Source organism: Chlamydotis macqueenii, chromosome 6 (assembly GCF_036417535.1).
Source record: "Chlamydotis macqueenii isolate bChlMac1 chromosome 6, bChlMac1.mat, whole genome shotgun sequence".
Taxonomy (NCBI): domain Eukaryota; kingdom Metazoa; phylum Chordata; class Aves; order Otidiformes; family Otididae; genus Chlamydotis; species Chlamydotis macqueenii.
Genome location: NC_141561.1, coordinates 31,865,413 through 31,880,563, shown reverse-complemented (window position 1 = coordinate 31,880,563; position 15,151 = coordinate 31,865,413). Strand labels below are relative to the sequence as shown.

General features: G+C 38.9%; 1 protein-coding gene across 5 annotated transcripts in view; it reads right to left on the bottom strand.

The window, feature by feature from the left end:
* HECW2 (HECT, C2 and WW domain containing E3 ubiquitin protein ligase 2) overlaps positions 1 to 15,151 on the bottom strand; it is a 184,344-nt gene that overhangs the window by 51,689 nt on the left and 117,504 nt on the right. For all 5 annotated transcript variants that reach the window (XM_086751466.1, XM_086751467.1, XM_086751468.1 and 2 more), the window contains 5 exons: positions 13,058 to 13,133; positions 11,023 to 11,192; positions 7,783 to 7,925; positions 4,044 to 4,144; positions 1,183 to 2,517 (listed from right to left, as the gene is read on the bottom strand). In XM_086751466.1, the coding sequence (XP_086607592.1) occupies positions 1,183 to 2,517; positions 4,044 to 4,144; positions 7,783 to 7,925; positions 11,023 to 11,192; positions 13,058 to 13,133 (1,825 nt within the window). The remainder of the gene's footprint in view (positions 1 to 1,182; positions 2,518 to 4,043; positions 4,145 to 7,782; positions 7,926 to 11,022; positions 11,193 to 13,057; positions 13,134 to 15,151) is intronic.

The window sequence follows — 15,151 nt, the reverse complement described above, 5'->3', positions numbered from 1 at the left end:
GGGCAAAACAAGTTATGTCTAACGTTCTGGGTAAGCGATTTCCTTGGGAGGTGCTGCAGTCCTGGTCCTGAAAACCTCTTGGGACGTACCACATCCACCTGTGACCAGCAGAATCCAGGACACAGAAATAACAGCGTGTGCCAAAGCCATATCCCAGGAAAGGACAAGGACAAAGCTCCGCCTGGCCACCACAGAAACCTGCTGTAAGTGTGGGAGGTGAACTGTCCATTGACATTCCTTGCTGCAGCCACACTGATCTTCAAAACACAGTGCAGCCTGACACCTAACAAAAACGAGTTCCCAGCATCTAGAAAATTATGAAAAATAACATATTGACAGTATCTCAAATAAATACCAAAATTATTCTTTCCAAATGAAAGAGCTGTTTAGGAAAAGAAGGAATTAATAGATTCCAAAACTTTTAAAATGTTACAAAAGACACATTCAGAAATCCAATCCGACTGCACCACTTGATTAGATCTACTTCAATCCCTGAAGAAACTGAACGGATAATCCGCTGTGAAATGTGCTTGGAAACAATCCATTAGGGACACATTTCTACCTCCAGTGAGACAAAATTCTCAACTGTTAAAATAATTTTTAAATCAGTAAGAGTTTCACAGTGTTAACTTGAGTAACACATTCCCCTCCTCCCATGGTTCCAGCTGTGCTAGGATATGTCTACACAGATAAGGGACTGGGAAAGGGAAGATAAACAGTCTGCAGTGTGACTAAAAAACAATTCTATTTGTTTTTCCCTTTCTTTTGATTACCCTTGTGTTTTAATGCTAATATATGCATATATTTTCTTCCCCCCATAAACATGCCAAAAAATAAATATAAATTCTAGTTTGCATTTCATAGCTTTGAGATTATTTCCCCCCCATTACCATTTTGATTAGCCAGCAGAGTAATACTGTGGAATTTTTTCCTCCTCTTCATCCTCCTTCTCATTACTCTCTCAAGAACTGAAATATATCCAGTTTCAAAATAAACATCTTAGAGATTTCAGTTTTTTGTTAAATTAAAAACCCCAAGAGGTAAAGAAGGGAATAAATCTCAAAGGAATAAAAAAAACTTCTTGAAAGATAATGAAACTGAGAAATGAAGATCTTTATTTTCAGATGTTAATTTTAAAAATAATTTTTACTGGCTGCAGAAAGTGCCTCCTGCAGTTATTACCTCCGGTAGCTCCTTCAACCTGTGCTGTGGCACCCTCACAAGCTCCTTCAGCTCCTTCAGTTTCTTCATCCTGAGACTGGCTATTGGCAGCTGCTGCCTGCAGGCTGCTTCTTCTTTGCCAGATTTCTTCTGCTTCCTCTTGGTCTTGTAATTCACCTACCTCAGCCTCCTGTACTTCCTCCTGAGATAACTGTACTGCTGGTAGAGAACCAGAGGTACTTGTAGAGTCCTGTGTTTCAGCACCTGGCTCAATTCTAGCTGTATCAATGGCACAAGCTCCCTCTTCCTCCTCCTGAGAAGAAAAGGCTGGAGTTTCCGGGAACCTGCCACTTTCAAAAGAAGAACAGCGCATTTCAACTGAGGAACGTCGCACAGTTGCACTTTCATTACAAGAGCTGTCTGCCCCTTCCACATCACTCTCTCCTTCTGGCCGGGTACTAGCCTCACTGACGCTTTCTGTCCGAGCAGGATCACTCTGTTCGGTTTCTGATGACATCTGGGAAGGTTCAGACCCTTGATCAATGGATTCCGTTTCACTAACGCCCCTTCTGCTCCCAGCAGCGGCATCGGCAGCTCCTGTACCCGCACTGCTAGGAAGCTGATCTGCCTCTTGCACAGCATATGACTCACTGCCAGTCCGGTCTGCTGGTGCTTCATTTTGAGAATCTTGCAGGCTTTCACCTCCTGCTAATTGTGACAGTGGAAGCTCTGGGACAGTCTCTTGCTGGTCATCAGTTGATTGCAAAGGAGCTTCAGAAGCTGAAACGTTTTCATTCTCTGCAGGCATTACCTGATCTGCTGAGTAACTTAAACCATTTCTTTCAACATTTCTTGTAGCACCATTAAGCATTACTAAACCACCATCGTCTTCCAAGGAAGATGGAAAACCCAGGTCTTGATGTAGCTCATGCTCCTCTTCATCTGAGTCAATGTGAAGCATAGCATTAAGTCTCGTGTCAGTAGGAAAGCTACTCCTCAGTTTTGGGGAGGCTCCACGTGAACGCTCACCACAGGTAGACGACCCGGGTCTGGGATGATTATTGTGTTCTATTGCATCCAGATAGTCATTTAGTGAGTCCTGGCGACCTCTGGTAGGTGATGATCTTGAAGTACCGGAGGTCAACTCGTCCTGGTCTGTTTCCAGAGTTGCACTAGTCCTTAAAGGATGCCTCAAGATTGCTTCTCCAGAAGATTCCTCGAGGACTGGACCATTAGAACACACTGTGGATGTATCATGATGTCCTGTTGGCACGTCCTCATCATCAGAGGGGCTCCCCAAGTCTCCATTTACAGAGTTCACTCCTAGCAAAGTGCCAACTGTTTCTGGTGAAGCATCTGCAGAGACACAAAGACTGAGCGTGAAACATAATGCAGTAACAGACCGTTCATTCTACTTTGTCTGCACCACAGATCACAGAAGTGATATAAAAATACACATCTTGCAAGATGCTTCTTTATTTTGATCATACAACTAAGGGAAGAAAATACAATTAAAACAATAAAGGCATCAACAACATTTAACAACAATTACAGCATTTTCTCTGTATAAGTCTATACTCTTGTAGGATATAGAAAATTTTAAAGGTGTAAAGTACTACTTAAAAGACTCCCATTTTGCTTTCAAAAGACAGAGCACTGGCAAGCATCTTGCTAAACTGTCAGTAAAACCAGTCTGACAACCAAGGAACCAGTTTTCTACAGCATATCTCTCATACCCAAAAGTAGGATTTACACAAAGTCAGTCACTGACACTGGTTGTCATTACACCCTTAGCAGCATGCAAACCAGAATCTGAGATCACTAGAGGAATCACAAATTGTATACCGATATCAACTTACATACACAATATTTATTTTGAGTTAATTCATAAGACTTTCCACTATAAAGATCGGGAATATACCTAAGTAAAGTTCATGAGATATTAGGTATGCTATGGTAATACATAAAAAAGGGAAATGAAAATAAGCCATCTCATTTGAGAGATAACATGGTAACTCCTCACATGAGAAATAAACAGGCACAGAGCTGAATAATCCAGATGTGTTTGTAAATGTCTGCAAAAAAAAAAATTACCAGTGAAGGCTGTGAATTAGAGTGCCTGGCCACAAACAGGACTAAATACAAGCATTTTTTTTTTAACGGTGACAGAGCAAAAATAATAATGAGATACAGGACTACATGGCTACAAAAAGAGGCAAGAAGGTTGTATCAAGTTAGAAGACAGAGCAATATCTCACTACCAAATAGATTATATCAAGTCTAATGAAGGAGAATCTAAGATCATAAACATCTAAATAGACACATATGATGTGATAAACATGTAACTCTACCAGCCATGTTCCACTTGCTGCCCTCAGAACAGGAAAAAAGGGAAATAAAAGAATTGCCTAATGGAAACACGTATTCTCATAACCGTAACAAAAGTTTTTGGTTCCAAGTAGGATAGAGTCCTGTAAAAGGGGGACAGGACAGAGTCATCTGCTTGCACACTAGCAGAGGAAGAGAACACATGTGGAATCTAACTTGCAACTGATTATCTCAGCCAAAGGTGTTACAGAGTAAAGAGAAAAAATGAATTTAATTACCCAATTTATCCCATAAAATGAGACTCATAAGCAGATTAATTTAAAATCTATCTAACAAAATAGGAAAACAATAGGATAAGCGTTAGTGTTTTGGAATTACCATCTTCAAAGCAGTATCTGACATCTCTAAACTTTTAATTCCAATAAAAAAAATCTATAATAGAGGCACTGTACACAAATGAGAAAGTATATTATCACAGAAAATCCTAGAAACAGAAATACACAGAAACTCTCCATATAACTATCTGGAGATCCCGATCATTGAGAAATTCTCACCTTCGTGAACAGATGATGTGATTTCCACTTTGAATTGGAGGTATCCACTTACATGATCAGCTGGGAGCCTTCTGCCAAGATTATAGCTGAGAATTTGGTCTCTGCAAAAACAAAGGTATACTGAGGTTTTTTTACAATTTTAACTAGTTTTATTTTTCCAGTATTTTGTATCAGAGGCTCTTATCAGATCAGAGTCAGCATGACAGGTTGTAATTTCTATCAGAAACTTAAAATCAGCCACATACTCTGGCTTGTATGGAAAAGCATATACACCAATGATGGTGTAAGATACCTTTAGTTAACATAAAACAGCCTAACAGACTATTTTTTATCATTTCCAAATACAGACTGTGCCCTAGCAACTCTTGTACATCCCTAAATCTCTTAAGTCCTAAAGAAATCAAATTGTGAAGGATATCCTTTCCCCTAATCTCCTTCTTCCCTCAACTCACAAAGTAAGTTTTATAATTAACAAAACCTTTCATTTTTTTTAAAATCTTCTGCCCCCTTGTGGTTCTTACTGTACACAGAATTCCTAGATAGTTTCTTCACATTTTAGTTTTCAGCCAGTGAAGCACTTCTGCATTCCTATTTAGAAAAGCTATTAATGCTTGGATTTAACTTCAAATATGTTCTTAGAGATTACTGAATTCAGTGGGACTCAGATTTGATTAAGTACTTGTAATAGCTTGAGACTTACAATCAAATCCTAGGCTATAAATTCTTATTAGGCACAGCCAAATTCACACCCCCAGCCCCTCTAAGCACAGCTGGGAAAGCTGAAGGGAGACGAGGGGGCTTCCGAAGACTTCCATAGGAAATTATTGCTATTTATGCAAATAAATTTATACTGGTATAAACACCTCTCCCTTACTGGGAGCACTCCTACTGCAACATGAACAACAGGCTAAAACAAATGCAAGGTCATTACTGAAATAAGCTGCAGCAGTTTGCATCCGAACATTAACTTATAGCAAAAGAAGTGCTGCAGTAAATCAAATCATTACAGTAGTGCCTCCAGGATCCGCCACAGATTCATCGCTCTGTACTCCAATTACAATTCTCAGCTAGACTTGGGGTGTCCTCAGAAGATCGCCATCTGAGATTTCCACAGTTTTTACATAAGGTTTATATTACTCTAGGCCATTCAAGATTAGAGAAAGCCATGACATGAATAAAGTCTGCTCTGTATTCAGTTGAATCAATACTAGGCGATTCTCATGTTAATTTATCATATCTTCCATGAAACAGAAAGCCACTTGGCCATTTTGTTGCACAAACTTGGGAGCTACATTGACAGCTAAAGGTGGGCAGAATTTTAGTGCAGTCTGTCTAAAAATGGCTGGTTCTTTACCTTTTCATTCATTAATACTGATCATTAATACATAAAAGGGCAAGTTAAGCATATGGTGTACTATAAGTCATTGGACTTTTTTCATGTAATTTTTCAAGTTCACATGTTAACCCAGCAGAGGATTTCAATTAACCTCGACATCACCAAAACGAAGAACAAATCTTCTTGTTTGAAGATTTCAAGGCCAGTTTGGATGGGCTTTGAGTGACCTGGTCTAGCGGAAAGTCTCCCTGCCCATGGCAGACGGGGTTGGAACTAGATGATCTTTAAGGTCCCTTCCAACCCAAACCATTCTATGATTCTAAGATGTTTTACTTGCTTGACCAAAAACAAAATAAAAAGAATTAGCAGTTGAATGTTCATTTGGTACATTTCTACTTCACGTCTACATTAGACACTCCTTTGCTGTGCAAAGCTTATGGTGAAATGTTGTCTGTCTTTACCATGTCTACGAAAAAGAAACTCTGACAACTGATTGGCAGGCAAAAACCGTAAATGGAAAAATAAATTACAGATGAAGAGGCAAAAATATCTGCAAGACTGATTTAATGTCAGTTCTAACAGGAGTAGGGTAAAACCAAACTGAATACTTACCTATATTCTTGCTACATATTTATTATACCTATTATATAGCCCTTCCTTTCCTAAAAAGACTTGGTATATCAAATATACAGAACTGAAGTATGAAGATGAAAACAGGATATGTCTTCCAGAATACTGGTTTGAGAAAAAATAGACAAGAACTGATGAACACAGCAAATGGGTAATTTACAGACTTCACAGCACTAGGAATCCCAGAGCAGAAAAACATTTTGGGGTTTATCATGGAAATGAACACCCTGAACCAGGTTCTGAAACCAGTCTGTATCATGATGCTATTTTTGAGTGTCTAGCAGTGTGCAAATTTATTAGAAAAAGCTGCTTGCTCAACTTACCACAAATTGTTGAAATTCAAAAATGAAGCATTTCCTAGAAAAGTTAAGACTGTATATACACCTGAACTGCTCTTGGGTACCACTATAAAACAAATGGGCAGGCTTTTTTTTTTTTTTTTTTAATAAATTCTGTATTAGAAGACATCATCAAAATTTTAAGCTACTCTTACAATTTTATTCTTACTTTACTTACCAGAGTAACCACCACTTTGGAAACTTAAAGCTGAAAACTGTTTTCAAACTGAATTTGATTTTCTCCATTTATGCAACTTGTTACTTTGATGGGAATATCTGTGAAAAAGGAGGCCAGTCGTTTATAACTCGCTTTTTTGTGCAAAAGTGTGATGATACCGCCATGCCCTTAAACTTTCAGGGAAGAATATATGCATTTAATTTCACCATGGGCCTCATTTAGTGGCCTTTTAAAGTTAATGGAGACACATTAACTCTAGCATACTTTGAGTTAAGTCCTATACACACACACTTGAATAATTCAGTTCCTCCCACTGTCTTTCAAGGAATTATTTTTCCTAATTTGTCAAAAATAGCATATAAATGTAAGAAGATATTAAAAATAATATACTTTACAACTACTGCTCTGTCTTACATGTAAAATTAAATTTTTGCACACACTGTTGCATCTCTTGCAGACCTCCAGCCATTTGCTTCACACCTGCACTGTGTCACAGTGCCTCATTACCAAGTCTCAGGCTCTTCTCAGTGCATGTGGCTGTATGAAGGCCTCACTGGATCATCCACTTGACTATACTACAGTCTCCTCCAGTAACCATCATGAAGTATAAAGCATCTGAAGAGTTTTTAAGTTACTTGCATCTTTATACTGTAACAGTTAGTGACCAAAAAGTGAAGAGAATTTTTTCTAAAAATAGCACAAAGAGGTGAATTTTGAGTCCCATCAGTGCACTATTAATAGCAAAAGGAAATTTTAATTGTGTAGTACCACCGGCGCTCTGAAAAATAAGGAGTCATGGCCTTGCAGTTCTAGCCAATTAGCTGAACAGATATTAAATCTCTGATTCTTAAACTGACAATTAAAAATACTTGAACTCTAAAAGAAGTGAGACAAAATATGCTTCTTCTAAAAAATTTGCACACAATCATGTAGTATTGTTATAACGCCTTGCTTCTTGACTAGCTAGCCAGAGGGTAACATTTTTTTTGCGAGAGTGGTATTTTTGTGTAAAGAAATTAAGCTGAAAGCAAATTATAGACACATATATACACAAACACAGGTACATGCATTCAGAACAGGGTGAGAAACACTGACATCTTCCAGTCAGGCAATAAGGCTATTAAAATTCCTAAATTTCTTACTACAGATGCAGTAGAAGTTTGCTGGTCTGTGCCAGTAAGCCAGAAAGGCTGCTGTGTGTCAGATGCTGTGTCTCCCTGATCAACGGACATTAACATAAAGAATATATTAATTTACCCAATTGCATGTCTCTCCAGTAGTCTCTGAACTGGTATGGTTAACTTCCCAAGAAAGCGCTTGATGATTGGACGACTCTTGGCAAACTTGTCTTTAACCTCAATTTCCAGGACATCTGTTAGAAGTGCAACAAAAGAATATTTCTGGAAGGAAAGAACATATTTGACACCGTATCAATACACCTTTATTCATAAGGTACGTACATAATTGCTGCTAGTGTGCAGTGAACTCCAAAAGCAATGATTGATGACAGTAGTTTCCACATTGCAAAACAATGTCAACACTGTATTTTTGCACATGTAACTAGCCTCTCAGGAAATCCAAATCCTTTTACTGTTCCTTGAAAATAACGGCTCAGTAAGAAACTGCACTGGATAAAAGCATTTTCATGGTCTACATGAGAAAAGAGAAAGCAAGGTACCCTAGCATTTGCTTCAATTTGGATAGCAGACAGCAAAAAGAGAAGCAATCCTCGCTGTACTCTATCAGGTTACAGGAGAGTAGCCAGGTCAATGCAGGAGGAAGGTGTCTCTCTCTAGGCTGTGCTTAGTGAACTTCTCTTCCAACACCACACTTGGCATTAATTTTTTGTATGCATGACAGGAATTGAAAAGGACAATGTGTATACAGTACTTTCAGGAGCACAGTAACTAAAGGAGAATTTTCTACAGATCTTTGCCCCAAAGTTCACTAAACTTCTCAGCAAGCTCCAACAGAACCTTTTTCTGTCCTCAGGGCCTTTAAACAACATGGTGTTAATTTGTAAAAGATTTCTTGATGTCTGGTAAGATCATTCTTCAACCCTTCCCTACGAGGAAACACTATTACAGTTACTCTTTTCAGCCTAGCATTAATTTTCATGCAGTTTATGAATACCTGATCTTTGAGATCTGTGCTGCTCTGCCCTTCTACTTGCTCTGATGAGACCCCACCTGCAGTACTGCACCCAGATCTGAAGCCCTCACAGCACAGTAAAGACATGGACTTGCGGGAGCAGGTCCAGAGGAGGGCCACAAAAATTATCAGAGGGCTATAAGGAAAGGATGAGAGAGTTGAGGCTGTTCAGCCTGGAGAAGAGCAGGCTCTGGGGAGGTCTTATTGCTGCATTTCAGTTCCTAAAGGGGGGCTATAAGAAAGAGGGGGAGAAACTTAAGCAGGGCCTGTTGTGATAGGAGTAGGGGTAATGGTTTTAAACTGAAAGAGCGTCGATTTAGACTAGATATAAGGAAAAAAAAAATTACAATGAGGGTGGTGAAACACTGGCACAGGTTTGCCCAGAGAGACGACAGATGTCCCATGCCTGGACACATTCAAGGTGAGGTTGGATGGGCCTCTGAGCAACCTGATGTGGTTGGAGATGTCCCTGCTCCTTGCAGGGGAGGGTGGATTGGATGGGCTTTAAAAGTCCCTTCCAACCCAACCCACTCTATGATTCTATGATTCCAAGTCTGCCTGAAGATGGCCAAAAGATTCAAAAGTGGTTAAGGGCAGTACGAGCAAGCATGTTGGCAGACAGAGACACGTACACACAGCGTGATACAAATTTCCTTGGGAAAGCAAGCTTAGGAACCAAAGATTTTTATTTTCCCCTAGATTTTAAGATATTTCAAACAAACAAACAAAAAAGTATGGTATAACCTACTCAGAAAAGCGGAGGTCATCTGGTTATACTATCTGTCATCTTTAAGATCTCTGAGCAAACTGCAACCTGAGTACAATGCCTAATACGCATATGGCTGGATAGCTAAAGATCTATTGAACTAGGAACAAAAAAAAAAAAAAAAAAAAGGAACTCTTCAGTTCAGCTGTAGACATCAGCTAAATATATTCCAAAATAGCAATTAAATTAGGTCAGGAATAAAAAACACTTTTTCATGCTGGGCAACTGTCGGAGCTGGGTTCCTGTGATAAACAGAACTTAAAAATTTGTCACTCTCAGTTTGCTGCAAATTCTGCAAATTATTTTGCAGAAAGCAGTAGATGTAAAACAGAATCAATTCCACACCACCAGGACAGCATATGTAATAGGATCATAAGCTGCTGCCGTCAGAGCGTTGCTACAGGGAAGATACAGCAGTTAAAGCAAGCTGATACAATGCGTGCACCAGTGAACATTATCACTTTCCTAATAAGCTTCAAAACCAAGGAGAACTGGAGGAGAAAAAAAGAGGAAAAATAAGAGTAGATTTTCTTTCTATCTACTGGGTAGATGGATGGACAGACAGAAAAATGAAGAACCAGTATAGAGATCACAACTTGGATTATTATTTTTTTTTAATATTTTAAGACTTCCACACATCTACAGTCTTTCCAATACGGAAACATCCCAGAGCAGTGCTAATGCTGGGCCTGCTCTGTTCTGCTTTACTGCTTGTTTGGTTTGATTATGATTTGTGGGAACATTTTCCAAAGCCCACTCAATTTTCCCATCTCCTTCATCAAACACAGTACAGGCATCTGCTCATTACAAAACAGGCACTGATCAGGAACATGGCTCGCCAGTCCTGAAGGGGTTATGGACTTGTATCAGTATTTTCACCTTTTTTCCCACATAAACATTTCTCTTCAAAGGCCTGGCTCGTCTGTGCTCAAAGAGATTTGCTGGACCGAATTCCTTCTCCGAGACCTGCACAGATCGCTCAATATAAACACATCAGGAAAACTGGCTTCTACGAAACTGCTTCCCCCCCCCCTCCCCCCCACCTTACTGAGTGGTGCTGTAATGCCTCCCTGGGCTTTCCTTCCTACAGCAGTGCATACAGAGGCTCCACCAAAGAGCATCACCTCTGCCTGACACAACTGAAAGCTTGCCACCTGCTATGCACAATGACAGCATCATTTCCAAATGAACCGCTGTTGCAATCACTGAGCACAAATGCTCACTTACTGTACCTTTTCTTAAAGAGTCTTCTCACAACATACAATCCACTTTAATTAATTTATTTTTGTAATTTCAAGAAATCTACAGGGCTGCTGAGTGAGTCCAGCTCTTGTTAGCAGAGAAGGGAATGAAAACCTCACAGCAGCGCAGCTTAAATACGCAGCTTCAATATGCAGATGATAACTGTTTCTATCCAACAACAGGGTTCCTAAAATTACTACAATTTCTGTGTCAGTTTAAATAACTAGTTACATAATAAGCTCACCGCCTTCAGAGAGTAAGGACTAAGGCATAAAGAGAAAATGCAAGCCTGGTACACTGCATCGGCTGGTAGATAGCTCTCAAAAGGGATACGTTACCTCTCTGTGCCAAACAGGATTAGTTGTATTACTGATGATAGTCGACCTTCTTTCCTGGCCATGATGAGCAAACGTTGGAAATGTACTTTTCTTGCCTGGCTGAATGGACATCTTGAGATAAGGATCAGGGTTGAAGAACATGCCTTTTTTAAGTCCAACTGCTCTAATATCTATAAAGCAAAACAAGAAGGAAGGAAAAAGGAAATGAGTAAATTAAAGTGAGTTCACAAAGTACCGCATTCCTAAAATATTACCCAGGAAATCAATGCACCATAAACTACTAAATAAAGCAACTTAAAATTACTCATACATTAACTGGATCCAGCGTACAGAAGACAGTTAAAGCAGAAAGCCAAGTGTTTTCCCAAGAGAATATATGGAGGAAAAGTATCAACATCCTCATTTACATTTTAGCCTCCAGTCATTTGTAAAACAAAAAGCATGAACTTCTAACTCACCTACAGATGTTTTTCCTAGGATATAAGGTATTTCCAGTCTTGAAAAGAAAAAACAAAAACCACAAAAAAAACCCCAATCACATAATATTTGCTTTGTTCCTGCGTAAGGAGAAGGGGCTAAGATAAAAAAATTGTATGGGAGGTAATGTACTGAACTCACACTTTCCCAAAGTTGAGACTTTGATAAATGTAACTTCAATTACTCATTATCAACGTTACTCTGGACTATGACACACACTTTCTCCCAACTTAGAAGAAGATAACCTCTCTCATATTAAAGGAGACAAAGTTTTCTGAAAACGCTTTTTTTCTTCCTAGAGAAATCTCAGGACTGCAGCCCTTGTGACTTGCAACAATAAAATAACAATTTCCTCAGGTGCATATTCTCGTGCTCAAGGACTTTAACAAGCACAAGCTTAAACAAGAACAAAAAGAAAGAGGGTTTTTTTACAATATTCGATTTTTAAAATTTAATTGTAAAATATTTCTCTGTTTAGGTTTGCTGAAGCACAAGATTTTTCGGTCTTTCTCCATTAGGTACACAATATGCTGCATGCAATCTTCATTACTCTAATGCAAGTGGCACATATGTATTTAGATGAGCAGTTTATACATGCAGGCAAAATTTTCTGCACAAAAATGAAATGTAACACCTGTGGATTCAGCTAAAAAAAAAATCCTACCCAATGTTCAAAATTAAGCCACACAGTAGAAATAGCGTGAAATAAAGGGTAATGGCCTTTAAAAGCAATGACTTTGCACATGCAAATGAACAACCAAAAAATGTTCTGGTAAATATATTCAGACCTATCAGTAAACACATCTTTCAAATTTAGGGGACTCCTCAGGCTGAGTCATAACCTTCTATTAAACACAACAGGTTTTTCAGAATTCACAAAACAATTATGATTATAGTACTCCATGTGAGTCTATACAACCTATCAGCTCTATCCCAGATAAGGGCTGAAAGACTATTTTAAAAAAACAGAGTTTTGTTCTACTCTACTCCTACAATCTCTGAATGTTTTCATTGTCAGCTCTTCAAGATTTAGAAGCAATTTTTTTCTGTCTTTGCTCAAGCTGAATATGCTTTAGTCTCACACAAGACTTCCCGTGGAATAAAGTGCTAAATAAAACAAGCGAAGCTGGTAGACAGTACCCCTACAGCTCTTTCGCTGCAGTGACAGCTTAGCTCTGTTACAAGTAAAGATTTTTTTTCCTTTCTAAGCCACCATTTGCAGCCATTGCTTTTTTACTACTTCAAAGTGATGGAACCAGCTTGCATTTTATTGAGAGGCTACGTTTTCCACTCTTGAATCTGAGAGGAACTGTCCCTTGTGCAAATTGAAAATTTCTCCAAATTTTGCATGCTGGGATCCATCAAATCCATTTCTTTCACTCCTAGAGATTCATGATTCTGTCTTGTTTTCAACAGAAGTTCTAAAGATATTACACCTTTCAAGCCACTAGAGTGTGCTCCTACAGAGAGTAATGGAAAGTGTTCTAGCTTTGATGTTATTTAAAACAGTATATTTTTTTAACAATAATTTGTAAAACTACAGAGGAATGTTCTTTACCTGATAGGGTAAAGCTGACTAACTTCCTAGAATGCTGGGCTCCAGAAGCACCTTCATCCGCGCCTTCTACTCCCATCTGAAGAAGAGAAAAAAAAATTAAATATACGACAGAAGTTTCTGTCTGCTTTGTATATGCTTGAGGATGATAAGGCAATTGTAAGATAGTTTGCAGGGGAATAATCTGGCCAACTACTGCCTATCACTATGGACAGGCAAAGCTACTGCATTTGTTTTTAGGAAAATATCTATTATTTATGCCACACAGTGCTAATACACTAGAACTTGCAATCTTCCAAACAGAACATGTATAGGCTAACGCTGGTGCAGACACTATTAATCAGAGAAAAGGAGACTGTATTTTCTTACAGGTTTCCCTTTTGTAAAATAAAATCAACAGTACAGATTGGTAATGCATACCAAAGCACTGAGCTAACCAGCGAGCGCATGTGTAACTTTTGTCACTTTCCACAAATAGATCATTTACTGTGTAACAAAAAAAGCAAACATATCAAAGAGAGACTAACAAAAGCCTTCAGATCTATGAACAAAAGCTCATTTTAAACAGAAAAGTGCATCAGATAACTAAATATGAATGTGGTCTAAAAGCTCATGCTTCACAGATTTTCAGGTTTGGTTTCTACTGAAATCCCTCATTATGTAAAGCACTACTTCAAAACAGGAAGTTTCTCATGTATTAAATGTCTTATTAATGCCTAGCTCTTTCAACTAGCAGAAGAATTTGTCTTTCAAGACAGAGATGCACAACCAGCTGAATAAGACATTAAGACATCGATGGAGCTATCTTTAAAGTCAAAGGGTTCTCCAGGTAGGCACAGCACTCATTCCCAGGCAGAAGAGGTGACACAGCCTGATAAAAAAAAACCTTCAGTCAAACACAATGCTGGGGATTAATACTAGAGATAGAACATAAAGTCATCTGATCTATTGAACAACAAAAAAAAAAACCAAGCTGAATAAAAACTCACACACCTATGGTGTGTAGATGAGGTACATAAAGCAGTTTTGAGCAGCTGAACAGCCGTTCGAACTTACTGGATTGAAAAATGATTTCTAGACCTATGGTAGCCATGAGGAACTCATTTTGCATTGAGAAAAAACCATAATCATTAATTTTTATATTGCTTTAAGCTATTTAATGTCATTAGCTTTCAAATACTTCCCACAATGGTCAACAAGCACACTGGAATCTCATCAGCATTAGCAAACACAAGGAATTTCTCCTGTTGCAAAACTCTAATACTTTGTACACACCTAGCAGTCAAACAAAGTGATGAAGAAACAGTGATGCCATCAATGTCTAAGGTCCCCATGGGCCTCAGTGGTCTTGTGAGGGAACACACCGTGCCAGCAAGCACCGCTGCTCAGCAACCAGGCCATTCCCTTCCCTCACTACTGGCATCATGACACACCCCCATTCTCAGGGTAAGATGCTTCTCACCAGAGTGCTCAAAACAATGACTTTCCCACCCTGCACAACATCATTACACCAGTGACTTTACATGGATGCATAAGTGGTGACAGCTGGTAATCAAATTACGAGGGCATCAAAGCAATGAGTTAGTTCTCGCCGGCTCAGTGTCCCCTCATCTACAGCGAGATACCCATGGTTTCGCTATGTACCGTTTTCCTGTTCCATTACAACCTGAACAGCAATTTCAATTTTTTCTGTGCCCAGTACAAAATTTCACCCAGCATACATGCTTAGATTTTTGCACTACAAAGGCTCTCTCATGTGGTGTAATGCAGTGTTTCTCAATGTTAGATCAGCCCTTGCTTTCCACTGGTTCAAATGAACACAACAGAATGTTAGCTGCTTGTCCAAAAATAAGACTGACCGAAATGCCTGATGTGAAATGCCATCAATATGAGGAAAACCAGAAACGTGTCTCCCACCAAACCACGTAACGTGAAAACATAGAAAGATCCAAGTAAGCTGATAACTTATTTCAGCTTAAAAAAAAAGACAGTGGGCATGCTGTGACTCTTACCACTTCCACAAACAGCATTTCTGTAGCAACAGACTCAACAAGTGCTAAGAGAACACAGTATTCTCTACTACACAGTGCTCAAGCT